Genomic DNA, 27990 nt, shown 5'->3' on the forward strand with positions numbered 1-27990 from the left:
AGTAACACAAGGATATATATAGTTGAGAGAGAGAGGATAGATGGAGAGCTCCAACATGTATAATGAGAGTTCTAGAAGAAAATAAACAGAATGACAGTGAAACAGTGTTTGAAAATGCAAGAGATAAAATTTTAAAATATTGATGAAAGACATTAGACACCAAATTTTAAAAATAAGCCTTTAGTACTAATAAAATAAACACATGCTGAGGCACATTATTGGAATATTTACACAACATTAAAGATAAAGAGAAAATTGTAAAAAGCTACCAGAGATGAGAGAAAAAAACAGATTACCTATGAAACAACAGTGAAGACTCATAAAAGACTTCCCTATAAACCTAGAATTTTATCCCCAGCCAAAATATCATTAAAGAGTGAGGGCAAAGTACATTTTGATATACCAGAAACAATTAAGGAATTTGTTTAAACCACCCATACAATCTCACTGAAAAACATAGTTATAAATAACAATTTATAAAACTGCTTGGGAAAACTTCGATTTCTGGCCATGATGGTATAACAGGGACCACGTTTACCCTCCTGACTTAATCATCTAGAAAACTGGACAAAATATATGAAGAAAAAATTTTCAGACATTGGACAACAGGCAGCACAGGATAGTGATCCCTGAGAGAAGGTAAACAAATGAAGTAAGTGAATCCTATGAGCACCCCAGCTTACAGCCTAGAAAGTGTTTTCAGGCCACCTTGTAGAAAGAGAAAACCTAAACAGAGCCTGACAATCTCACTGCATTGGGAAGACAGAGTTTGGAGTTCAGGGAGGCCAAGGTGGCTAACATTTTCAGGGAAGAGTGCCAGAAAGGATGGAGATACACACAGAGAGAACTATGGAGCTCTGCAGAAGGATCCTCTCAAGATCTCGACTAAACATACTCATGATGAAACTATCAAGGTTGAGGAAAGAACCGTTTGAGAGGAGGAGTTGGCACAATCTTCCAGTGGTAAGAAAGCCATTTTGGTGGACAGGGCAGCAGGATTTCAGCTGGCAGTTTTCCTATTACTACTGTTTGCTCTTTATTCCTTAGCAAATCAAAGAGCCAAGAGATTACAAATGTGAGATCATTTGTTACTTGGAATGTGAGCCTCAGTTAAGAACTTTTGCCCACCTGGTGACTACAAGAACCAGCAGGATTCTTCTAAGTAACACTCTGGTTCTCTTGGGCCAATCTCTCAGACTCAACTTGTGTGTCCTCAGCAGCTAACAGAGCAAAGTTCTCTTACTAAAGGATTCTGAGAAATCTCTAAGGAATGGTTAAGTGTGCCACAGATCCTCGCAGGAAATTACTATCACTTTTGCCAGCTGTCCCTGCTCCAAACCACTGTGGCTCTTGAACTTTGTCACCACCTCCTTCAGGCTCCCCACATGGCCCCATCCCAATGGACATAGATCTCCTCACTCGATTCCCCAAAGCTCAGTTCAGTCCAGGCTATTTAACAAGACACAGAGGCACAGACATGAAAAACAAAGAGTAGCCCACAACTGCCACTAGAAGTGGCTCTTCTTCAGATTCCTGGTAAGGCAGAGCCAGCTCAGCCCACCCACTTTCCCCAACAGGAATCTCCAGACTGTGCCACGTCTTGGAGTCTTGATGCCAGCAACAGGCATGAGTCCAAAGAGAATCTTTCTTTCCCAGTTCAAGGCCTGCTTATTTTCACTCTAGAACATCTATCCCTTTCCTTAGGGGGAAAACTCACCTCCACCTTGACCTGGTTGATGCAATCCCAGGAATTGTGGACACTTTCCAGGCTTCAGATAATCTGGCTCTAACTCCGCTTTGTGAGATACCAGTTGTTCAGACCAGTCTGTCCGGTGTGAGGTATGGAGAAAAGACTGGCACACATCTCAGGGTGGCTCCAGTTTTGTGATCACCTGTGAGCAAACACTTGAACTGAAAACAAACATTGGGGCTTCCCTGGTGGCGCAGTGGTTAAGAATCCGCCTGCCAATGCAGGGGACATGGGTTCGAGCCCTGGTCCGGGAAGATCCCACATGCTGTGGAGCAACTAAGCCCGTGCACCACAACTACTAAGCCTGCGCTCTAGAGCCCGCGAGCCACAACTACTGAGCCCGTGTTCCACAACTACTGAAGCCCGCGTGCCTAGAGCCCGTGCTCCACGACAAGAGAAGCCACTGCAATGAGGAGCCCATGCACCACAACGAAGAGCAGCCCCCACTCGCTGCAACTAGAGAAAGGCCGTGCACAGCAACGAAGACCCAATGCAGCCAAAAATAAATTAATTAAAACAAACAAACATTGGTCTCCTAAGAACAATAAGGATTTTAAGAAACATTCCAGTCTATATTCTTATTTAGGGGGCAAAATGGATCTCTCTCTCCCTGCAAGGGCACAATCCTGTGAAAGACACAATTTATAACACTAATAAATAAATTAACCTCAGCATCTCAGTCTGAAATATCTGGATTTTGGTTAATGGTCATTTCATGATTTTCTTTAGGATAAAGGTGGGTATTTGCTTCATGTATGTGTAGTGGGTCCATCCTGGTGATTTTCCTAAGTAAAGGCAGACTGCTTCAAAATGAATTTCCATCTTGCCTTCTAGAAATATAAAACTGTGACTGTAAAATATAACACTTCTCTGACTTTAGAAAATGTTTCATTTATTGGGCACCCTTTAAAACTTATGAGTACAAAGAGGAGTAGGGGCTAGAACAGAACCTCAGAAATGGACTCCTTCCCTTTTCTAGTAACTTCAAAATATCTATATTCCTTCTTTCTTAGCACTAAATCTTGCCCCCACTTTTTTTTCCCTCCCTGGACCGATCTTTCACTTTTAATCACACACAGAATGGAATGTAGCATAAAAACTGCTGAGCTTCCAAAGGTAATCTTTTATGAATAGTAAAATGTCATCAGAAACTGGATATGGTCAAAAACAGAATTAGGAACCCCAGGAAAAGCCTGGGTGGGGGTTAGCCTGGGAGGACTTACATCTCAACTTCTTGCCTTTTTCTCATTCTCTCCTCACTTAACATCTTCCACATGCAGGTTAGGTTTCTCAATCTACGGTCTGTTACCCTCTGGGGGTCTTGAACTTCCAAGGCACTCTGAGTCTTCTATGAGAATTTTTGTTTGTTTGTTTTTTTAAAATTTTTATTGGAGTATAGTTGATTTACAATGTTGTGTTAGTTTCTGCTGTACAGCAAAGTGAATCAGTTATACACATACATATGTCCACCCTTTTTTAGATTCTTTTCCCATATAGATCATTACGGAGTATTGAGTAGAGTTCCTTGTGCTATACAATAGTCCTTATTAATTTTCATTTTTTAAAAAATTTATTTTTGGCTGCGTTAGGTCTTTGTTGCTGCTCGAGGGCTTTCTCTAGTTGCAGCGAGCAGGGGCTACTCTTCGTTGTAGTGTGCCGGCTTCTCATTGCGATGGCTTCTCTTGTTGTGGAGCACGGGCTCTGGGCGCGTGGGCTTCAGTAGCTGTGGCACATGGGCTCTAGAGTGCAGACTCAGTAGTTGTGGTGCACGGGCTTAGTTGCTCCACGGCATGTGGGATCTTCCCGGACCAGGGCTCGTACCCGTGACCCCTGTATTAGCAGGCAGATTATTAACAACTGCGCCACCAGGGAAGCCCCTTAATAGTTTCCTATTGTGTATATATGTCAGTCCCAATCTCCCAATTTATCCCTCCCCTCCTTCCCCCCACCCCCGGGTAACCATAGTTTGTTTTCTACATCTATGACTCTGTTTCTGTTTTGTAAATAAGTTCATTTGTACCTCTTTTAGATTCCACATATAAGCGATATCATATATTTGTCTTTCTCTGACTTCACTTAGTATGATAATCTCTAGGTCCATCCATGTTGCTGCAAATAGCATTATTTCATTGTTTTTTTTATGGAGTAATATTCCATTGTATATATGTACCACAACTTTTTTTTTTTTTTTTTTTTTGTGGTATGCGGGCCTCACTGTTGTGGCCTCTCGCGTTGCGGAGCACAGGCTCCGGACGCGCAGGCTCAGCGGCCATGGCTCATGGGCCCAGCCGCTCCACGGCATGTGGGATCCTCCCGGACCGGGGCACGAACCCGTGTCCCCTGCATCGGCAGGCGGATTCTCAACCACTGCGCCACCAGGGAAGCCCGACACAACTTCTTTATCCATTTCTGTCAATGGACATTTAGGTTGCTTCCATATCTTTGGCTATTTTAAACAGCGCTGCAATGAACAGTGGGGTGCATGTAACCTTTTGGATTGTGGTTTTCTCTGGATATATGCCCAGGGGTGGGATTGCTGGATCAGTATATGTGCTGCCGAAATGAGCACTTCTATGAGAATTTTAAAACATTGTGCTTTAAGTTTTATAATATAAGCATGTCAGCATATTTTGGATCATCTAGATTAACATTTTACATTTTTGAGTGATCCTGAATTTATGTTTAAGTTTATAATTTAACTGGTGTCACATTATACTCTGAAGTTAGCATTTAACTTTTAGGCAATGTTGCCCAGCCCGGGGGGCCGGGCGGGGGGCAGAGGAGGGTCCCTTAAATCCCTTGGGATCTACAGGTATGTCTCAGTGGTACACAATTACTCACACTCGAAAAACACTGGCTTAAGCCACCTTCTTCTCTTTTCTTCTTTCTCTTATGAGAGATAACTGGAAAGAAACTCATGAGAGGCTAATTGAAACAGACAAAAAAAGTTTTAAAAATGACAAGTATTTGTCAGTTTATTTTCAATATTCGATCAATTTGAGCAACAAGAAAATATAAGCAATCTAATTTTAAATATAAAAATCAGGAATTCCCTGGTAGTCCAGTGGTTAAGGATTTGGTGCTTTCACCACTGACACCCGGGTTCTATCCCTGGTCCAGGAACTAAGATCCTGTAAGCGGCGCAGCAAATAAATAAATATTATTTTTAAAAATAAGGCAAAGGCAATACCTCAATATTGTGAATATGCATAGGAATCGCCAAATGCTTAGAATTAGTTATTTTCTACCCACAACAAACCAGTTCCATGCCTTTAACCCTAGTTGTTGTGTGAACTTGGTATATATTTTAGAGACCCTTTTTATATTCAGGCCAGCCCCTAAAGTACATGTTCAGAAGCTGCTTCTATGTGTGATAGGTCAGATTTCTGAAGCTCATAGTTTACAGAAAGACTCATGAAAATCAATCTGTGAACAGTGTTTTAGAGTATTTTTAGTTAAAATTTTTTTTTTTTGCTCCAAGCATGAAACCTTTGTGTCCTCAGAAGTGTAATGTAGTGGTTTGGGGGAAATGGAGATGGAATAGGGAGAGGATAACCTTCATATTCTTTGTCTCTTACCCACCTCTTTCCATAAGCCCCTTAGTATCTCCATTTCTTCTCTCAGAGGCACCACTGCCCTCCCAGTGCCTCACTTCTTTTTTTGAATAATATTTTATTTCCCACTTTTTTCCTTATCTGTTTTTCTCCCATTTTGTTTCAGGCCTTCTTCTATTTTTTGTGAACATAATGTTATTTCCATTCCATATTTAGCTTGTATATATGTATACCTAGTGAATGGTAGATTTTTGGTAGAATAATAATACATTTATGTAAACTTGGCATTTTATATTCAGCTCCTCTTAGCCTTAAAGCAATCCAAAAACGTAGATACTGTATGTCTGTTTTATAGATGAGGAACTGAGTCTGAGAGAGAATAAGTAACTTGGTGAAAACCACATAGGTAATATATATGTATCAAAACTCTCACTTTTTTTCCACAACATCACATTCCACTCTTAGAAGGAAAACAAAAAAAGAGGCTGAGGGCTTCCCTGGTGGCACAATGGTTAAGAATCCGCCTGCCAGTGCAGGGGACACGGGTGAGAGCCCTGGTATGGGAAGATCCCACATGCTGCAGGGCAGCTAAGCCCGTGCACCACAACTACCGAGCCTGCGTTCTAGAGCCTGCGAGCCACAACTACTGAGCCCATGTACCACAACCAGTGAAGCCCGCGCACCTAGAGCTCGTGCTCCGCCACAAGAGAAGCCACCGCAATGAGAAGTCCGCGCACCGCAAGGAAGAGTAGCCCCCGCTCGCCGCAACGAGAGAAAGCCCGCGTACAGCAACAAATACCCAACACAGCCAAAACATAAATAAATAAATTTTAAAAAAATTTAAAAAGAGGCCGAGTAATTTCATGCTCCTTTAACACTGCCTTGGTAAGAGATCTTATCCAGGTTCGTGATAACCAACAGGCCTATTTAACACCTCCTACCTTCATAGCCTAACTTCAAGCCAATATTTGCAATGTTTGTATATCTAGTTGTCACCTTAAACCAAACGGCACCATTTTCTCCCCAAACTAGCATTCACCACCGCCCCCCACCCCCATCACACCATTTTCTGTTGCCGGCTCTGCCCATTTTTGTCATTCAGAGTCAAAACCTTGGTGATATTCATTCATTCAACAAGTATTTAAATACTATTGAGCACAGGTAAGAATTGTGCTAGGGATGCTGGGGTATACAACAGTAAGTTTGACAGAGTTTCCGACTTCCTAAAGGCTTATAGTCTGTCAGGAAAGACACACAAGTGGGGACCCAAACCATTGTAGGGATATTAGAGAAGACTTCCTGAAGGTAGTAATGATGAGGGTGGGTGGGTGAGGAGGTATGTTCCATGGGTGAAAGCATAGGAAGAGAAAGCATGGAGGAACCCAAAGACATATTGCTGAAGCACTGGGTAGCGGAAACGGAGAGGAATGGGAGAGACACGGAAGAAGCCTTTCAAGCATGAAGGGTCTGGTAAACTACGTTAAGGAATTTGGACTATCTGAAGAGTAAGAAGAAGCCATGATCTTTGTATTTTAAAAGAATTAATCTGCTTATCCTTTGAGAATTTGCCCTTTCTCTTCCACCCCCTGAATCCAACCTGTTACTAAATCCTGTCCATTTCTTATTGTCTAATTTGTTCCTTTATCTCTGTTCCCATTGCCACCCACCTTAGTCCTTGCCCTTCTCGTCCCATGCTTAGATTAAGAGCCCTTTAACCAGTTAGTTTCCAGACTCTCTCTCCAGTCTACACTGTACACGAAGACTAGACCAACAATCTCCAAGTGCTACACCAGGATAGCAGTGAAGTCCAAGTCACCCATTTTGGCGCTTGCGACCATCCCTATCCTAATATTACCACTTAAAATCAATTTCCAACGAGGCCAGATCGCTTCCTCAAAAACCCTCACCAAAGCAGTTTACTTTCATTCTTCACCCCTGCAACCTTGTAACATTATTCCCTTCTCCCCCTGGTATAACGCACGCCTGGGGCATCCTGAGGACCTCAAGTAACAGCTCTTCCACTCTCCTTTTAAGATTTCTCGACCAGCATAGACTGGGTCACAGATCGAGGTCTTCATTTTCTTTTGTCAGAAAGACTCTCTCACATCCTACTCGCATAGGCCTCACAAAGCCTGGCCAGGGTACTTCTTGCGCTCAGAACACTAGTCAACTTTAATTGAACCGTACGGGGCGGGGTTTGAGGGAGTCTGAGGGCGCGATGGAGAGTGAGCTGACACGCTGGAGGATAAACCGGAAGTGCCAGGTCCCGCACAAAAGAGCTTCAGACAAAACGCGAGAGGCCGCGGTAGGGGAGCGGAGGCGGGGGACAGTGGGGTACAGCTGGGAAGAGATACTGCAGAGGAATAACCTGCCAGGCTGCCCCAGGGAAGCCGCGGCCGTTGGTGGGCGTGGCCGCTCCAATCTCGCGGGAGGGCGGTTGGGCGGGCCGTTGTCCCCGTGGGCGGGGCGAGTTGCTAAGGAAATGACTGCCCGCAGCGCAGCGCCGCTCCGGCCGGGCGGGGTCTGAAGCGGCGCCGTTTCCGCTTCCGCTCCCTCTTGCTCCGGTCCCGTTACCGCCTACTGGGCCGCCTCGCGCCTTTCACCTGCACCTTGCGTCGGCCGCGCAGCCGGGCCCGCTCCTGCCACGCGCGCACCCGGGGTTCCGGCTCCGGCGCCGGCACGGGTCGCGCTCCGTTCGCCTGCCCCTGAGGCCGCCGGTCAGCCGCCGCCATGGGTGCCTACCTCTCCCAGCCCAACACGGTGAAGTGCTCCGGGGACGGCGTCGGCGCCTCGCGGCTGCCGCTGCCCTACGGCTTCTCCGCCATGCAAGGCTGGCGCGTCTCCATGGAGGTGAGGCGGGAGGGGCCCATAGGCTGTAGGGCGGGAACCCGACGGAGAAAGGGAGCTGGGGGGGATGGGGTCATCCCTGGGGAAGGGTCCGAATCGAGAGCCTGTGACCTCAGCGGCAAATTGGGGGGCGACAGCGAGAGCGGGGCCGGGGCCGGGGCCGAGAGGGAGCTGCCGGTGCTAGGAGACCGTGTGACGGTGGCCAGCTTGGCGGCGAGGGCTCGGCCATGTGGGGAGAGGCACCTTCCGCCCACTGACCGACCTCCTCGTGCCTTCGCGCCATCCTCTCGTGACAAACCAAGCCTCCAGGCTCGTAAACGGTGTGAGGTTTAATGTGAGAGTAAAGATGAAGAGAGGGACTGTTTATCCATTGACTTTTGCTAGAGAGGGGCGGATAGATGTGAATGACTGTACTTAAAAAAAAAGGTGATGCGTGAGGCGTCTTTTGACGAGGAGTTTGACAGGAAAGGAAGCCAGGCATATAATCCGCTTCAAAATCTTAACACCTAGATGCCTGGCCCTGGGCACCCCATGTTAATTTCAGAGGTTTGACTTGACCTCCAAGAATTGTCACTCGTTTGTATTCTTTCAGGGCCTTTCTTGGCCTTTGAAAACCTTGAACTGTGTCAGTCACTATAATTTCTTTTTAAATTATGCCTGATTTTTTTTCTCACTCGGAATTTCTCTAAAACTTAGTAATTGTCATTTTGCCTGTGCTTGTTGTAGCTTATAGTTTCCTTGATTTTCAATCATTTCATCAACCTTTTTTTTTCTTAACCTGCAGAGAACTGATTTTTCTTTTATAGAAAAATTTACTATCGATAAAAGGGAAAAATGGAAAAATTCTGGATAAAAAGGAGTAGTGTTGGGCAAATGGGTGTGAAACTACAAAGGAGAACAGAGAAAACTATGGTAGGCGGGAAAGAAAGAAAGACGTGTAAGACGTGGTTTTGTGAAGAGTTGTGAGGTCTAGGCAGATGAGCCAGGGAAATGCTCTAATTATGTCTGGGATTGAAGGTTTATGCACTGACTAGGTGGGCTTCAGGTAACAGCCAAAAGTCTCCCTTGGGAATTTCTTCAAATCCCTCACTCCTCCCTGTGGTTAGCTCTGGAATGACAGTATAAACTTAAATGGTTTGTTCTCAGACTCAAATTCTATACCCACGGCAGACTTTATCATATGCTTAAAATCTCAGGAATGGAGAGGATCCTATATAGTTCATCTCACCACATTTTACAGCTCAAAAACCTACGCCCAGAGAGATTAGGATACTTGTGCGTTGGTGGAAAGAATCTGTAGGATGAAAATTGTTCAAGACCTATACTACACACTGTTCTCATCTGTGTCAACCTGAAATAAAGCGTTTATATTTCTCTATGGTGCACAGTATTGAGTTTACTGGGTGCTTGGTAAATGTAATTGTCTAGCTGATAGAAATATCTGTATGTAGCTTCATTGTCAATCTGGGGTTTGGGTTAGTTGGTAATTTGGAGGTTCCAGTTCTATGGCATTTTCTGTTAATATTGTAAGATTTGAGGTGACTATCTCAGGTCACAATAAGGCTTTTCCTTTGGATTTCTCATTCCATATTTTCCACTTCCCTCTCTGCTGTGGTTGTTCCACTTCTTTGTTACTCTTTCTAATTTTCTTTATGAATTGAGTTGCTTGGATAATCAATTTTCCAACTCTTTTGCCCAGTGATTCTGTACTGTTTGCTTCTTCTCTGCAGGGCATTTCCCTTTATTTTTGGTATCTCCTCTGGTAATTAGAACATAACTGTTTTCATCAGGGGCTGTTTGGTTTTTAGAGATCTTGCCAGACTATTCCTTAGATCCTAATCTTCCTCCTGAGAGATAACCACTTAGAGTTTTAAAATCTTATTATGCGGTTTCTGAATTTCCCTTTGTTTGAATAGTTAAGTAGACCCAATCAAACCTTCTTGAAGTCCTGTTTGGGATCCTGTTCTGCTGCATTGATACTTTTGCTTCTGGCTTTGTTTCCTTTATCCCTGAAGTATAACATAGTTTCTTTGCTATGGCAAGAAAAGAACTGACTTCTAGCTTCTTGAGTGAATCTTACCTTTTCAGAAAGTGTACTCCTTTTCCTCTTAACCTTTAGGGCTGAATTTCACCAGTTTATTAATTCTATTCACCTTATTTGCCTGGTCCTAATGATTTAGTTGAGGTAAGTTTATCACACCCATACACATTATAAAGGTTGCTGAAATCCTGACTGATGTATAGTCAGCCTTAGAGAGTACTGTTTTATCCCTTCTCCTGAGGCAAGAATGGCAACTATCAATAGCTGGCATTTTATACTTTCTGCCTCTCTCCAGCCCCTCTTGCTGTGGAACCAGGGTGTTTTGAGGAGGGGTAATCAAAATACCACAGTTGATGTTCCCTTCCCTTCTTCCTTCTCCATGGTTTGGAGGGACCCTCAAGCTGGTTGAGGTATGTATTTTGGGGGTTAACAGGTAGGTTGTGGAAGGGTGCCTGAGAAATATATATGGAAAGGCTCTGAGTTTCTGATGTCTAATGAGAAGTCCAATCTGAAAACAGTTTTAGTTGATGTAGTCTCAAAGAGACTAGAGTACTTTTAGTTTGGGGTTATGAGGTTCTCTGGAAGCGACAAAATTGCTTCCTGTGGGGGATTAGGAGAGATATATATGTATATGTATATGTGTATATATATATATACATATATATATCTTTGTCCCTTTTAAAGGCAGCATCAATACCTAAAGTATAAATTTGAGTAGGTTAGCTGTTTATTGCCATATAGAAGCTGGCTTATTAGTGGTCACAGAGAGTCATCTAGAATTGAATGTAGATAATGTTGAGCAGATGGTTCTTAAAGATACATGCATGACAGTTTCAATCATTATATTAATAGGGGAAATATAAAATGAGATACCACAAGCATGCTGTGGGGTTCCACTTGAGAGAGGGCCTCTGAGGCTGAAGAGCATTTATTGTTTGTATCTCAAATTAGTGTCTCATCTGTAGCTTAAAGCACTTTTTACTTACTGAACCAGATCAGAATTCCTTTGTCTAGGATACAGTTAAGCAACTTTTATAGAAGGGCATTCTTTTTGATCAGCATGCAGTTCCTATTCTTTACAATTCAAAATTAGCATGAAATGATATCAAATGTATGTCCATTAATATGGAGAAATTGTTTTCTACTATACTATTTGTTTATAAGTTTTCAAGCAACTGTAAGTTACAGTCAGAACTTACTTCTCAAGATTTCAAGATTATTTTACATTATTTCTGTTGCCCAATCCCCTCACAGTTAATACTGCTTCTGAACCCCTGACCCTCTATTGGGTTACCATCTTGGAATTATACTTTGAGAGGTAAGGGCTTGAATTTGAGTGTAGAAATTTGACAGATCTGATCAGTAGTTCTTGCTGCTGTTAGCTGCCATTAAAATTGTGCTGTCTGGAAGCACAAATCTTTAGAACTGAAAGCATCACTGATGTTTAATTACACACTGTAAAGTGAGTACCAGCTCCAGTGGAGTTGTTTTCTGTTTCCCTCTAAGTCTAGTTCACAGATGGAGTGTCAACTTTTAATCATGCATAGTACTTGAAAATGTATATACAGGTCCCTTTTTAAACAACTGTATCGAGATATAATTCAGGTACCATATCCACTTAAAATGTACATTTCAATAGTTAATATACTCACAGAGTTGTGCAGCCATCACCACTATTAATTTCAGAATATTTTCATCACCCAAAAAAGAAATCTTGTAGCCATTATTAGTCACTCCCTATCCCCCCTCCTCTAACCCCTGGCAACCACTAATTTACATAATGTCTTATGGATTTGTTTATTCTGAACATTTCATATAAATATGTCACCTTTTATGTCTGGTTGCTTTTTACTAAACTATATATATTTTTTAAATTTATTTATTTATTTTTAGCTGCGTTGGGTCTTCGTTGCTGCGCACCGGCTTTCTCTAGTTGCGGTGAGCTGGGGCTACTCTTTATTGCAGTGCACAGGCTTCTCATTGCGGTGGCTTCTCTTGTTGCGGAGCACGGACTCTAGGCATGCAGGCTTCAGTAGTTGTGGCGTGCAGGCTCAATAGTTGTGGCTCGTGGGCTCTAGACCGCAGGCTCAGTAGTTGTGGCACGTGGGCTTAGTTGCTCCATGGCCTGTGGGATCTTCCTGGACCAGGGCTCGAACCCGTGTCCCCTGCATTGACAGGCGGATTCTTAACCACTGCACCGCCAGGGAAACCCCTAAACAACATTTTTAAGGCATCATTTTTAAGGATCATCCAGGTTGTATCATGAATCAATCCGTACTTCATTCCTTTTTATGGCTGAATAATCTTCCATTGTATGCACATTTTGTTTATTCATCCATCAGTTGATGATGGTTTGGATTTCCACCTTTTGGATATTATGAATAATGGTGCTATGAATATTCATGTTCAAATTTTTGTGTGGAAATATGTTTTAATTCTCTTGAGTATATTCCTAGGAGTAGAATTGCTGGGTCATATAGTAACTGCACGTTTAACATTTTGAGGAACTGCCTAACTATTTTCCAAAGCGGTTGCGCCATTTTACATTTCTACCAGCAGTATATGAGGGTGTCAGTTTCTCTACGTCCTCCCTATACCTGTTATCTTTTTTTTTTCCCCTTCCATTATAGCCATTCTGATGGGTGTGGAATGGTGTTTCATTGTGGTTTTTATTGTATTTCCGTGATGGCTAATTATGTTTGAGCATTTTTCTTTGTGCTTATTGGTCATTTCTGTGTCCTTGGAGAAATGGCTGTTCAGATCCTTTGTCCTTTTTTTGGGGGGGGGGGGAGCATGCTGAGCAGCATGTGGGATCTTAGTTCCCCAACCAGGGATCGAACCCGTGCTCTGCTGTAGTAGAAGTGCAGAGTCTTAACCACTGGACTGCCAGGGAAGCCCCTGTTGGTGTCCTTTGAAGCACAAAAGTTATTAATTTTGATGAAGTCCAATTTATCTGTTAAGAGTTTCATAGTTTTGGCTCTTGCATTTAGGTCTGTGATCCATTTTGAGTTAATTTTTGTGTATAGCGTAAAGAAGGGGTCCAAGTTCAAACTTTTACATCTGGATATGTGTTTGTCCCAGCGTCGTTTATTTTTGTTTTTTTAGGTATTTATTTATTTGGCTGCATCGGGTCTTAGTTGCGGCACGCAGGATCTTCATTGCAGTGTGCGGGCTTCTCTTTAGTTGTGGCGCATGGGCTCTAGAGTGCGAGGGCGTTGCAGCTCAGGTCTTAGTTGTCCTGCGGCGTGTGGGATCTTAGTTCCCTGACCAGGGATCAAACCTGCATCCCCTTCATTGGAAGGCAGATTTGTAACCACTGGACCACCAGGGAAGTTCCCATCGTTTGTTAAGAAGCGTATTCTTTTCCATTTCTGAATTATCTTGGCATCATTGTTTAAGATCAGTTGACCATAAATATGAGGGTTTATTTCTGGACTCTTAATTCCATTCCATTGATCTATGTACCACACTGTCCTGGTTACTATAGCTTTGTGGTTTTGAAGTTGGGAAGTAGGAGTCTTCCAGCTTTGTTCTTTTTCTTGTTTCTTCTTTTCTGGGTCCCTCGTATTTCTATATGAACTTTAGGATCAGCTTGTCAGTTTCAGTACAAAAGGCATCTGGGATTTTGATAGGAATTGTTCTGAATTTGTAGATGTATTGATGAGTATTATTATCTTAATGATATTAAGTCTATAGTTTTCTTGTGATGTCTGTCTGGTTTTGGTATCTGGATAATACTGGCCTCATAGAATGAGTTGGGAAATGTCACGCCGTCTTCTGTATTTTGGAAGAGTTTGTGAAGAATTGCTATTAATTAGTCTTTAAATATTTGGTAGAACTCACCAGTGATGCCATCTGAGACTGGGCTTTTCTTTGTAGGAAGTTTGTTTGTTTGGTAAAATACACATAACATAAAATTTACCATCTTAACCATTTAAAACATACAGTTCAATAGCGTAAAGTAAATTCACATTGTTGTGCAACCAGTCTCCAGAATTCTTTTCATCTTGCAAAACTGAAACTCTATACCCATTAAACCACTCCCCGTTCCCCCTTCCCCCAGCCCCTGACAACCACTGTTCTACTCTCTGTCTCTATGAATTTGACTACTCTGGGTAGCTCATATAAAGACAGATTTGTCTTTACGACTGGCTTATTTCACATAGCATAATGTCCTCAACGTTCATCCATGTTATAGCATGTGTCAGAATTTCCTTTCTTTTTAAGGCTTAATGACATTCCTTTGTATGTATATATCACATTTTGTTTATCCATTCATCTGTTGATGAACACATGGGTTTTTCTACTTTTTGGCTCTTGTGAACAAAGCTGCTATGAACATGGGTGTGTAAATATCTCTTTGAGACCCTAATAGGAAGCTTAAGATCAAGGTGTCTGGAGAGGGCCCACTTCTTGGTTCATAGTGGCTGTGTTTTAGCTGTGTCCTCACAAGGCAGAGGACCTCTCTGGGGTCTTTTATAATAAGGACACTAATTTCATTCATGAGGGCTCCTCCCTCATGACTTAATTACCTCCCAAAGGCCCTACCTCCAAATACCATCACTTTGGCCATGAAATTTCAACATAGGAATGTTAGGGAGACACAAAACATTCAGTCTAAAGCACAGTGGTAATACATGCATATAATTTTAAAAGTCAGACAGTAATACATGACTTTTTAAAACCAAAAATGTAGTTCCCTTTCCAACCACCTTCAAAATTTTTATCTTGAATTGCAAAGATTTAGATACATTTAAGTATCATAAACCTAAATGATTGATCAAGTGACACAGGAGCCTTTGTGGATGTATTTGTAACCTTAGGAAATTGATCAGGAAAAATAACCAGGTCTTTATTAATAGCAGATCCACTGGTGTCTAGAAGGTCAGAAGGCGCTGTGTGATACATAATTTAGTAAGGCAAGACCTAAGAGCCCTCATTCAGGTGACCTGTGTATTCTGCATCATTTCTTTCATACCATCTCAGTGGTTATTGTGTTATGATACAACTTTAGGTTTTGGGTAGTAAATGAAGGAGGAGGCTGTTAGGCCCCAGCGCTGTAAAGAAATTTAAGACAGTCTGTTTTCATGCTGTTTTGGACCTAGGACTCCCTTTTCCCCTATGCAATGTTGGATAACAATACAAGATAGCATATGCTGAATGCCAAATTATTGGTAGAAGCAATAAATATTAAAAGAGTTCGGGTGGGGAGTGATCACAGAGTATTGGTGTGATGAAGAAAGATCTCTTGGAGATGGTGAGACTAACTGGACCTTTACGAAAGAGTATAAATGGTAACAAATGGGGAGGAGGAAAGTGGGAGAAGAAAAAGTATTAGAAGAAAGGATAGGAAAGACTGAAGCAGGCATGCTTACTACTTTGCTGGGGTAGGGTGTTCAGTATCAAGAGTGTCAAGAGTAGTTTCTTTGGGGGAATGGTATGAGTTAAAGAGATTAGGTTATGGAGATGAATAGGAATGATTACTGAGTGCCTTAAATTGCCAGTAAGTTGTATGGAATTAATCGAATGCAGTAGAGTCCATTGAAGGGCCTAGCAATAAAATGTTATATTAGGGAGATTAATCTGGCAGCTGGATGTATGTAGGCTGGATTACAGGGGGCAGAGAGTAGAGACAGGAGAGGAGTTAAAATACCATTAAGAATAAAGTAAGGGCTTCCCTGGTGGCGCAGTGGTTGAGAATCCGCCTGCCAATGCAGGGGACACGGGTTCGTGCCCCGGTCTGGGAGAATCCCACATGCCGCGGAGCGGCTGGGCCCGTGAGCCATGGCCGCTGAGCCTGTGCGTCCGGAGCCTGTGCTCCGCAACGGGAGAGGCCACAACAGTGAGGCCCGCATACCACCAAAAAAAAAAAAAAAAAAAAAGAATAAAGTAATCCAGGATCACAGTTATGAGGGAAAAGTCAGCAGGACTCAGTAATGGTTGGTGCAAGACAGCCAGGAAGTCAAGGAGGACTGATATTAGGTGTTGCCAGGAGAGTTAAGATTCCATTGACAGAAATAAGACATGAAGGGGAAGCTCTGATTTTTTTGGAGACTGCTAAGTTCCTGTTTACATACGTTAAGTTTGAGGTGGAGAAGGGATATCCTGTAGAAACAGGCATTGGGGGGTATAGAACTACAGTTCTTCACAGAACCCAAGAGAACTTTTGAGAAAGCTGACATGGTTTGTACTATTTAATTACATACAGCCGTTGGGGAGAATGAAGCCTGTAAAATGGGTATTTGGATTGCTGTTATAGTGATTGCCTGCTTCGTGAAGTATGATCTTTGAGGAGAAGCATTTGAGTTTAAGAGGAAATGTTAATTTAGAAAGAGAGGAGAGGGACTTCCCTGATGGCGCAGTGGTTAAGAATCCGCCTGCCAGTGCAGGGGACACGGGTTCAAACCCTGAGCCAGGAAGATCCCACATGCCGCGGAGCAGCTAAGCCTGTGTGCCACAACTACTAATCCTGCACTCTAGAGCTCGTGAGCCACAACTACTGAGCCCACGTGCCACAGCTACTGAAGCCTGCACACATAGAGCCAGTGCTCCGCAGCAAGAGAAGCCACCACAGTGAGAAGCCCACTCGACACAGCTGGAGAAAGCCTGCGCACAGCAGCGAAGACCTAACGTATCCATAAATAAATAAATTTATTTATTTTTAAAAGAGAGAGAAATATTGCTTCTGAGGCAGAAGTGAAGGAGATGTTAGATACAGCTATAGAGAAATTTTGAGTTAGAATAGGGAAGATGAGGTAGATCTTGAAATAAGACCTTGATCTAAGTAAGAGGTTAGCTCACCTGCTGTGAGTGAAAGGAAAATAACATTGAGAGCTTGAATAATGTGGGAACGGTTTGTGACTGACTGGTTAATATATTTAAGAGTCAATGGAGAATAGAGAAAAAAGTGCTAAATGGAAGTAGTCACCACAATAAACATGATTTCATGACATTTTATGACTAGCGATACTTAGTGGCTCTGATTCAAGTGTGAAGAAAGCATTTGGTCGGGTTATACAAGGTTGGATGAGTTTTTCTAGATTGCTAAGAGACAGAGTTGAAATATGCAATACTTAGCTCTGACTCAGAAAAGGACAGAGAGACAGCCAACGGTAAAGGTATGGAAGCTGTGATTGAAGATACAAGGGGAAAATTGAAGTGCTTAGAGAAGGTAGAGCAGTTCCAAGTGACATAGATCCAAAACCTCACCAAGAAGTGGAGGAGAAGGTAATGTGGAGTGGTTCTAGGAACTGAGACCTCAAGGCATACAATGAGTCTTTATTGTGGGCATTCCTCTTTGAGAAAAAGGGTAGAGAAGACAAATGTGAAACAGGTACTAAATTTCAGAGCAGAATATATATACTTATATATTACGTTCCAGTTTACAAAGAATATTTACATGTTTTACATCACCATCATGATAGTCCTGTGATGATATGAGTAATGTAGATATTCTTATTCCATACTATAGAGGGTAAAATTGAGGCACACCAATAGAGAGCTGGCCACAGATCACACAGTATATGGTAGCTTGGCAGCTTAAGGACAATCACAGGTTTATTTTGTTGTGGTCATTATTCAGAATGGAACAATATGGCTAATTGTATAAAAATAAAAATCTTGGGCTTCCCTGGTGGCGCAGTGGTTGAGAGTCCGCCTGCCAATGCAGGGGACACGGATTCATGCCGTGGTCTGGGAAGATCCCACATGCCGTGGAGCGGCTAGGCCTGTGAGCCATGGCCGCTGAGCCTGCGCGTCTGGAGCCTGTGCTCCGCAGAGGGAGAGGCCACAACAGTGAGAGGCCCGCATACCACAATAAATAAATAAATAAATAAAGCAAAAAATAAAGTATCTATGTATATGTTAGAAGTCTGTAAGATCACACATCAAACTTAGTGGAGGGTGAAATCTGAGTAATAATTATATCCTACTTTTCAAGATTTTTATTTTTTTATTTTTTGCGGTACGCGGGCCTCTCACTGTTGTGGCCTCTCCCATTGCGGAGCACAGACTCCGGACGCACAGGCTCATTGGCCATGGCTCACGGGCCCAGCCACTCCGCGGCATGTGGGATCCTCCCTGACCGGGGCACGGACCCGCGCTCTCCGCACCGGCAGGCGGACTCCCAACCACTGCGCCACCAGGGAAGCCCTAATTTTTGCTTTTTATCACAATATATTGTGAACTCATTTCTAAATGAATACATATTCATCATTTCTAGCAGCTGCATATATTCCATTGGAGGGATGTACTGTTTGTAATCTAATCTATTCATGGAAATTTAGATGGTTATAATTGTTTTTTATTATAAGTAATGCTGTAATGAACATTCTTCATATCTTTCTTTCCTTGTGTCAGTAGTCCCATAAAATAAACTTTTAGAAGTCAAATTACTAGATCAAAAGACATGCACATTGTGGTACATATTACCAAATTGTCCTCCGGGAAAACTAGTAATTTATATTCCTGTTTGATCAGAGTACATGAGAATGTGTTTTTATCTTCACTCTTATTATTACTGGATACTATTAATCTTTTTCATCATTCTGATTTTAGAAAAAGATGATTCCTTGTTTTTTTAATGTTCATTTCTTTGATTACTATTGAGGTTAAATATTTTTTCCTGTGTTCACTGTTGCTAGATCTGCTTCAAAGTCACATGATCTTGTGAGGAACAGATGAGAAGTCAAAAAGATTTTTTTAAATAGAGGTGTGGGTTCAAAAGAAATAGTACACCAACCTAAATGTCCATCAACAGATGAATGGATAAAGAAGATGTGACGCATATACAATGGAATATTACTCAGCCATGAAAAGAAACGAAATTGAGTTATTTGTAGTGAGGTGGATGGACCTAGAGTCTGTCTTACAGAGTGAAGTAAGTCAGAAAGAGAAAAACAAATATGGTATGCTAATGCATATATATATGGAATCTAAAACTAAACAAAACGAAAAAACGGTACTGATGAACCTAGTTACAGGGCAGGAATAAAGAGGTAGACATAGAGAATGGACTTGGGAACATGGGGTGGGAGGGGGAAGCTGGGGCAAAGTGAGAGTAGCATCGACATATACATACTACCGAATGTAAAATAGTTGGCTGGTGGTAAGCAGCAGCATAGCACAGGGGGATCAGCTTGGTGCTTTGCGATGACCTAGAGGGGTGGGATAGGGAGGATTGGAGGGAGGCTCAAGAGGGATGGGATATGGGGACATGTGTATGCATATGGCTGATTCACTTTGTTGTGCAACAGAAACTAACACAGTATTGTGAAGCAATTATACTCCAATAAAGATTTATTTTAAAAAGATGATACAGCTGTGATTTAGAGTATGTTGCAGGACAGAGAAAGACCAATTGACTCTTGTTCCACTGTGAAGCAGTGGACAGGAAGAGTGCTCCTCGCTCATCTACCAAAAAAGTGAAATTAGTTGGAACAGCCTCTTAAATTTTAGCATATATTGAGTCTTTTTAAAAAGACATTTCATTTACTTTTGAAAAAGCTAAACATTCCCATGGTTAAGTCTTGCTCCCGTCAGTCTGTCTGCACCCTCATGCCCTCCCACAGTTTACTTTTATTAGTTTTCTGTGTGTCCTTGTAGTATTAAAGTATGAGAAGACAAATGTCTATTCCTATGCTCCCTCCTATACAGAAAGCAGCTTACTAAATATATCATTATGCACTTTGTTTTAGTTAACAAAATATCTTGGAGATCTTCCATGGATTTTTTTTTTTTTTTTTTTTAAGGAAAGCAATATTTGTGGATCTCCAGTATTCACTAAAATGATTTTAATGTAATGTTACTTATATGTGTACAAACAGAACTGGACATAAATTACATGCCAACAAACCAAACTACAAAATCAACAGAATTAAAATCAACATTAATGTGACACAACTATTTTGCTGAAACTAATCACACTCACAGCATGACCAAGGTAGTGATAGCTGAGGTACAGTTTCTTATGGGTTTAGCATACCTGTGCTATACTGTGTCTCATGCCAATTCTCTCACTGCTTTTGTCATCCAACCCATCCCTTCTCACTTTTTCTTTATTTCATAGCACTACCATCTTTCTCTGTGAATTATGCCATCATTCTATATGATTTACTTATTTATTGTGTTTGTTGTCTATATCCCTCACTAGAATATGAGTGTTTTGTGAAGTGTGGCTCTTTATTTTGTTCACTGATATATCCTGAGCACCCAGAACACATAGTAGCACATAATAGATACTCAGATATTTGATGAATGAATGAATGAACAAATGAATTCTTAGGCACATTAAAGTCTGAGAACCACTGTAGAGGATGCTGTGGTAAAAGACAATCATAAAAGGCAAGAAAGTGCTAAGATGTTGGTGATAGGAGAGGAAGGCCCAGTAAGATAAACCCTGGTCTAGAGGGATGGGAGGTCAGTGTAGCTGGTGGTAGAGCAGTTGGAAGAGGGAGAGAGGAAGAAGATGACCTTTGGTGTGTGGTGTTCTTCTAGATCCTGGGGATGAGGCTAAGAGGCAGTTGTATCAGTGACCATAGATAGGCCATCAAAGGTCTTCTGTGGATGCCCATTAGCTTCTGGGGCACTTTCTCCTGGAGACAATCAGAGGGAAATACAAGAAAGAGTAGCTCCTTTTCAGTGCTCTCCTTCCCTACTTTAAAACCCTAAGTTTTTGGTTTTATGTTTTTTTGGTTTTTTGTTTTTTTAATTTATTTTTGGCTGAGTTGGGTCTTCTTTGCTGTGCGTGGGCTCTCTGTAGTTGCGGTGCACAGGCTTCTCGTTGCGGTGGCTTCTCTTGTTGCAGAACAGGGTCTCTAGGTGTGTGGACTTCACTAGTTGCGGCACACAGGCTCAGTAGTTGTGGTGCACGGGCTTAGCTGCTCCACGGCATGTGGGATCTTCCTGGCCCAGGGATCAAACCCGTGTCCCCTGCCTTGGCAGGCAGATTCTCAGCTACTGCGCCACTAGGGAAGCCCCCTAAGTTTTCTATTCTAGACTTGTATAATGAAGGAATAGTCTTACTTTAGTGACAACAGAAATACTACACTCAGGTCTCCTGACTATCAAAATAATTAGAAATTTTTAAATACTAATACCTGAAAGACAAAGGAGAACTATTAACTTTACTAATTAATCAAAGTAAGTAGCTAATTATATCCTTTTTGTCTGTAGAGAATACCTGAAAGGAAGGTTGGGTTGTTTTCCAAGATGGGGCAGGGTAAGCAGCGGTTCCCTTTTATCTATGTGTGACAGTCTTGCCTGTACTTTGGTTTAGCCAGTAATATTAGTTTGGGGTGGCAGTTTTATTAATAGAAGAATTTGATCAAGCCCAGCCTCCAAATAAAATGTTAGTGTAGCAGGACCATTGCAAATTTCTCTTCAGGTGTGCTGTGCCTTCAGAGTTAAATGGTAACTCAGTTCCAGCTGGGGATAGGAGATGGGACTGCTGATTTAATGGGGCATTGTAAATTCCAGTTAACAAATACTACACACAAGTGTAGTTTAATGACTATTTGTTGGAAAGATATTCTTTTGTAAATATATCCTCTGCCTAGCCTTGGGGGTAACTTCTTAAATGAGTTAAACTTTAAGAGAAAAGGGGAGTAATTTGTTTAGATGGTGGTTTTTGGGGGGTGGGGAGTATTAGGTGTATGTAGCTTTACCAATTTCTAGTGCTTTCACTCAGGCTGTCTTAGGATTCTCCTAGAAACTTTTTAGGTTGGTAATGCCTTCAGGTTGCTTTTTGCTATCTTCCCTAACATTTTCTTCTAGTTCACTGATTCATAGAATGGGTCTGGAAGTGACTTTAAAGATCCTTTATTCTGGTTCTTCCCATAGTTGCCACAAATCCAAAAGGGTCAGGTCTAGAGTTCCAACAGCCAAACATTCTGCCATCTGGACTGAGATCTCCTAGGCTGAGGCTGCTAGACTGCAGAGGTAGTGACCTGATTCATCTCTTTCCCTTCTTCCCTCCCTCCTTCCTTTTCCTTTTTCCCCCTCCCTTCCTTTCTCCCTCCTGTGTACTGTTATTTATCATCCCATCTTCCTTTCTTATTTGTAGGCCATGTAGGTCAGCCAGGGAAGGGTTAGTGAGATTAAGGTGTGAAGGCAATCCTTAATGACCTGAGATGCACAAGGAAGAATACCCTTTGACCTTAAGAAATGCTGATTATGTTCTTTTTCCTAGGATGCTCACAACTGTATTCCTGAGCTGGACAGTGAGACAGCTATGTTTTCTGTCTACGATGGACATGGAGGTAACTTTAGCAGATCATATGGTAACATTCTAGGACCCCACTTCCAGGTCCTTTGTTCTTTTACTTTCCAGGGTTCTGGTCCTCGGATATAATTTCCTGCCTAGTGCTGTTTTTCTCTGTTCTGACATTCTTCCTTCCCAGGAGGATAGTGTATTGGTTCTTAATCTCACCAGGCCTTGTTTTAATCCAAGAAGCCTCTTCCTTACATTAGCATTTATCTCTTTTTCACTGAAAACTAAGTATACAGGTGAGAAAAGACATGGGATATATTAATATAGCCCTGAGAGAGGTGATGGTGAAATCCATTTTCTTGGTTAGAACTTCCGAAAACATTGTCTTTTAAATAGGTTTCAGTTGTGCTAAGATATTCATCTCCTCAATCCTTGGGATTCACTCTAGACTGGTGTGCTGATATTATATCACTTTCTATGTGTGCGAAGCTATGCTCTGGGTGACTTTACCTTTGTTCTAGGGGAGGAAGTTGCCTTGTACTGTGCCAAATATCTTCCTGATATCATCAAAGATCAGAAGGCCTACAAAGAAGGCAAGCTACAGAAGGTCTGTCTTCCCACACTGTTCATTCTCCATTTCTGCAGACTTTCCCTTTTTTCCCAGTCCTTGGCTTTTCCTTTTTCATTGCCACCCAGCCTTCTTCTCACTGTATTTCTTAAAGAATTCTGTACCTAAAATGAGCTTATTCCCACTTGATCCTTTTTAGAGCTATCTTATTGATTCCTAAGTCTCTAAACTGTTTTTTATTTGCCTGTGAGTGTCTCACAGCTTGGTGGATCACACTCTAATTTGCATCTCATCCTCATGCTCAGGCTTGTGTATAGGCAGTTCATTTTGTATCCGCGTACTTCTTCCTACACTTGCCTCATACTAGTTTGATTATATTCAGGCTTTGGAAGATGCCTTCCTGGCTATCGATGCCAAACTGACCACTGAGGAAGTCATTAAGGAACTGGCGCAGATTGCAGGGCGACCTACTGAGGATGAGGATGAAAAAGAAAAAGTAGCTGATGAAGATGATGGTGAGTGTGGCATCTTTTGTTTGAGAGGAAATCAGCATATTAAAGAACTGTTCTTTAATACATATTAGTTGTGTGTCAGTTCTGAAAGATGGCTTCCTAGGGACCTGGGAAATCCTCATGTCAAATAATCTCCTGTACTACAGGTGGTTATGAAAAGGAGAGGATTAACCTTTGTTGAGTTCATAGTGTTGTAGTTGTAAGCATTTTTATATACATCATCTTTTGTCATTACGATTGGGTCTTTCTGGTTCATTTAATGTTTATGTGATCTTTTTTTTTTTTTTAAGACTGGAGCTGCCTTTAGCCATAGCAGCCAGTCAATAAGCCTGAGCCCTAGGCCTGGACTAGTAGCATTGTGGACTTCCTGGGTCCTCAGCCAGATTAGAGTTTCCAACTTACCAATAAAAAATGAGAGGTGATAGGGAACACATATAGTAACTAGTATTCCTTTGACTAAGAAGGGAGTGCAAGACAAAGTCCAAAGGAAGTCTCTGGAGGCTGATGTTACTTGAGGAAAAGGGAGCAAAGGGCTGTTCTTCTGAGATTTGATAAGTGAGAGGAGCCTTAGGAGTGGGAGGTGGTGGGGTAGTTGGAACTCGGGTTGCAAGGGCTGTGGAGGTAGTAAGGGACTGACTGATTCCATGAGGAGTCTGGCATGGGGTGCTGATTTAGCCTCTCCCCTGCAGTGGACAATGAGGAGGCTGCACTGCTACATGAAGAGGCTACCATGACTATTGAAGAGCTGCTGACACGCTACGGGCAGAACTGTCACAAGGGTGCTCCCCACAGCAAATCTGGAGCTGGGACAGGCGAGGAACCAGGGTCCCAGGGCCTCAATGGGGAGGCAGGACCTGGGGACCCATCTAGGGAAACTTCTTCAGAGGAAAATGGCCCCACAGCCAAGGCTCACACGGGCCTTTCCTCCAACTCGGAATGTGGGACTGAGGCAGGCCAAGGTGGGGAGCCTGGCACTCCCACTGGTGAGGCTGGGCCTTCCTGCTCATCAGCCTCCGACAAGCTGCCTCGAGTTGCTAAGTCCAAGTTCTTTGAGGACAGTGAGGATGAGTCAGATGAGGCGGAGGAGGAGGAGGAAGACAGCGAGGTAAGGGCCCAATGGGGGCAGATAGACGTTGATGTTGTAGAGAGGGCCTGGTTGGTCACTGTGCATAGCTTTCTGCTCTTTTCTGTCTCCTATTTTGACATCATCCCCCAACTACAGTCTAAGCTTTTTAAAAATTCATTATCTCCACCAACACAGGTACCATTAGTCCTCTTAACCTCTTCCTTTGTTGACATTATAACAAACAGATCTAGTTCTGGCCTTTCAGAGTCTGTCTCCTAGAGAGAGAACAAGAAGTTCGTGGTTGTTACTTTGGATATTTGGGTGTTTCTTTTTCTGGGCAACTTATTTTCTGGTCATGTTGCCTGGAAGGTGCTTTTGGCTAGCAGCTCTGGCCTTCCCCGAGGTTTCCTGCTAGTGAGCGCTGAACCTAGTTCAGGATATTAGTTATATCCATCCTAGTCCTCTCTCCCGTCCTCCACATTTTTCCATCATGATCATATATTTACATCTTTCAGTGTTCTAAGGATCTGTGTTCAGTCAGGGCCTCTTGGTTCTGAGCATGAGTTGGGGGGAGGGGGCAAGGAGCAAGGAGGTCATCTCAGTCTCAGTAGCCTGGGATTGTCCCTCTGGCAGGAATGCAGTGAGGAAGAAGATGGCTACAGCAGTGAAGAGGCAGAGAATGAGGAAGACGAGGATGACACTGAGGAGGCTGAAGAGGATGAGGAAGAAGAGGAGATGATGGTGCCTGGGATGGAAGGCAAAGAGGAGGTGTGTGGGGAAAGGAGGGCAATGAGTCTGGAAAGCCAAGAGGCCAAGTGTGAATTCTCTGATTTTGATTTTGTGAGAAGGGTCCCCTTCCGATCTTAGCACTGAAGTCATAGTCATGGAGGGATTTACTCTGCAAGGGGAATTAGGCCTTTCGGGTAGAAGTTATCTCAGAAAAGGGGGACAGCATGTTATATCTGGAAAGATTAAAAGCCATGCTCCTCTTGTCTGTTAAAGTGCCCTTGGTGGTCCTAGTGAGATGAGAAGACATAGGGGAATGATTAGAGCCGGTGTCCAGAAGCTCCGATGATGGTCCCTTTCTTTCTTTTAAGCCTGGCTCTGACAGTGGTACAACAGCAGTGGTGGCTCTGATACGAGGGAAGCAGTTGATTGTAGCCAATGCAGGAGACTCCCGCTGTGTGGTGTCTGAGGCTGGCAAAGCTTTAGACATGTCCTATGACCACAAACCGGAGGATGAAGTGGAGCTAGCACGCATCAAGAATGCTGGTGGCAAGGTCACCATGGATGGGCGAGTCAATGGTGGCCTCAACCTCTCCAGAGCCATTGGTAAGGGCCAAGAAACTATGGGGAAAACTTCTGGGGTCTTGTTCTCTGTTCCAGACTACCTATAGCAAACTTTAATCTTCACGACCTTTTTATCTTTCCAAGTATTTTTGTATCTACTACCTATGTCCTTCAATCATCTCTATGAAATAGGTAAAGTAGGTATCATTTCTAGATGATGAAAAAACAGGTTAGTGACTGACCTAAGGTTCAGCAACCCAAAGACAGGGCTGAAACCAGAAAAACTAGAACTCACTTCTCCATTCCACTAGATTATGGAACTTTGTAAAGAAGGGAAATAAATGGCAGGGTTTGACAGGCCTCAAACACAAATCTGTGCGAAGTGCTCAAACTACTTACTCATCAACCATCCATTCCTTTACTTCAGGAGACCACTTCTACAAGAGAAACAAGAACTTGCCACCTGAGGAACAGATGATTTCAGCCCTTCCTGACATCAAGGTGCTGACTCTCACTGACGATCATGAATTCATGGTCATTGCCTGTGATGGCATCTGGTAAGCACTGGCGGAACACCCTAAAATTCCCTTTTTTCCCTTGCAGCATTACTTCTCTTCTAGGGCTCTGAGCTTCTTTATCTTCCTTCTAATGGTTGTAGTCAGCCCCTTTTCTCAGGCTGCTCTAGAATTAGAGCCTAGATAGGCAGGAGCTTGGTGTCAAGACCCCCAAGCCTAAGGCAAAGCTGAGAAAAATCTCTGTGGGTGTTTACGTTGGCCTGAGCCATCTGTGACCTCTATCCTTTACTCTGCCTTGCTGGGACTAAAGAAGATTCTTACTGTTGTTTTTGACCCCAGGAATGTAATGAGCAGCCAGGAAGTTATAGACTTTATTCAATCAAAGATCAGCCAGCGTGATGAAAATGGGGAGCTTCGGTTATTGTCATCTATCGTGGAAGAGGTAAGTCCCAGGGTAGAGGAGAGAGGGTGTCTGGTCTGTGTATCCAAGGTTTTCTCTTTTGGCCTGAGTTAAGACCAGAGCCTGTGAGTATCACTAATTACTGACAGATCCTAAACTCTGATGAGAAAGTTTCACTTTCCCTCATTTCCCTGACTTATCCTTATGCCTCATATACTAGCAAGTGGCCAGTTTTGTGACACCTGTTGCCCGTTCCCCTCCTTCTGCCACCCTGTCTCAGCAAGGCCAGCCCTTTGAGACTTTAGGTTCCCAGGAAGGTTTTCAAACCCTGAAGCTGAGCTACCCCATCCCTTTTGTAGCTGCTGGATCAGTGCCTGGCACCAGACACTTCTGGGGATGGTACAGGATGTGACAACATGACCTGCATCATCATTTGCTTCAAGCCCCGAAACACAGCAGCACTTCAGCCAGAGATTGGCAAGCGGAAACTGGAGGAGGTGCTCTCTACTGAGGAGGCTGAAGAAAATGGCAACAGTGACAAGAAGAAGGCCAAGCGGGACTAGCGGTTGTCCAGACCCCTGCCCACCTAGACTGTTTTCTGAGCCCTCCAGACTGAGACTGAGTTTTGTCTTTTTCCTTTAGCCTTAGCAGTGGTTATGAGGTGTGCAGGGGGAGCTGGGTGGCTTTGCTCAGCCTATTCCAAAGAGGGCTCTCCCTCCACACAGCAGCCTGGGAGCCTCTGCTGTCCTCCCCAGCCGCCTCCTTGCTCCTTGGGGCTCATCACCGGTTCTGTGCCTGTGCTCTGTTGTGTTGGAGGGAAGGACTGGTGGTTCTGGTTTTTACTCTGTGAACTTTATTTAAGGACATTCTTTTTTATTGGCGGCTCCATGGCCCCCAGCCGCTTGTACCTGCTCTCTGTTGTACACTTTCAGTCAACACTTTTTCAGACTAAAGGCCAAAACCTAATCGTGCCCATGGTGTCCTTTTTTCTCTGCTGCCATCCTGTCCAGACCACCCACCCAGGATGCCCTGGCGCCATAGTTGGCCCCCACCAGTAGCATCGACCTAGCCCTTCCCTGTATGTGGGTGGTGTGTGAGGTGGTGTGTGGGTGGTGTGGTGGTGTGTGTGGGGTGTGTGTGGGGGTGTGTGTGGGGGTGTGTGTGTTTGTGGCGGGGGGGGGGTGCGCGCGCGCGCACCTGCCCACCTACCTGCCTGTGATGTGTGAGACTCAGGGAGAG

At 43.2% G+C, this 27990-nt stretch overlaps 1 protein-coding gene across 1 annotated transcript; it reads left to right on the forward strand.

The window, feature by feature from the left end:
* Positions 1–7745: 7745 nt before the first annotated feature.
* PPM1G (protein phosphatase, Mg2+/Mn2+ dependent 1G) lies at positions 7746–27722 on the forward strand. Its single transcript, XM_059079932.2, has 10 exons — positions 7746–8154; positions 22380–22449; positions 22922–23007; positions 23351–23483; positions 24170–24585; positions 25180–25314; positions 25644–25878; positions 26264–26393; positions 26691–26793; positions 27111–27722. Exons 1-10 carry the CDS (start codon positions 8035–8037, stop codon positions 27312–27314), a joined length of 1632 nt encoding a protein of 543 aa, XP_058935915.1. The 5' UTR covers positions 7746–8034; the 3' UTR covers positions 27315–27722.
* Positions 27723–27990: the final 268 nt, after the last annotated feature.

This window comes from Kogia breviceps, chromosome 11 (genome assembly GCF_026419965.1).
Source record: "Kogia breviceps isolate mKogBre1 chromosome 11, mKogBre1 haplotype 1, whole genome shotgun sequence".
Taxonomy (NCBI): Eukaryota; Metazoa; Chordata; class Mammalia; order Artiodactyla; family Physeteridae; genus Kogia; species Kogia breviceps.

Bases quoted from the DNA above. Each gene is read 5' to 3' on its own strand.
- PPM1G (XM_059079932.2), top strand. From the start codon at position 8,035: ATGGGTGCCTACCTCTCCCAGCCCAACACGGTGAAGTGCTCCGGGGAC. The intron at 25,879-26,263 runs GTAAGGGCCAAG...CCTTTACTTCAG, and splicing joins CAACCTCTCCAGAGCCATTG to GAGACCACTTCTACAAGAGA. The intron at 26,794-27,110 runs GTAAGTCCCAGG...TCCCTTTTGTAG, and splicing joins TGTCATCTATCGTGGAAGAG to CTGCTGGATCAGTGCCTGGC.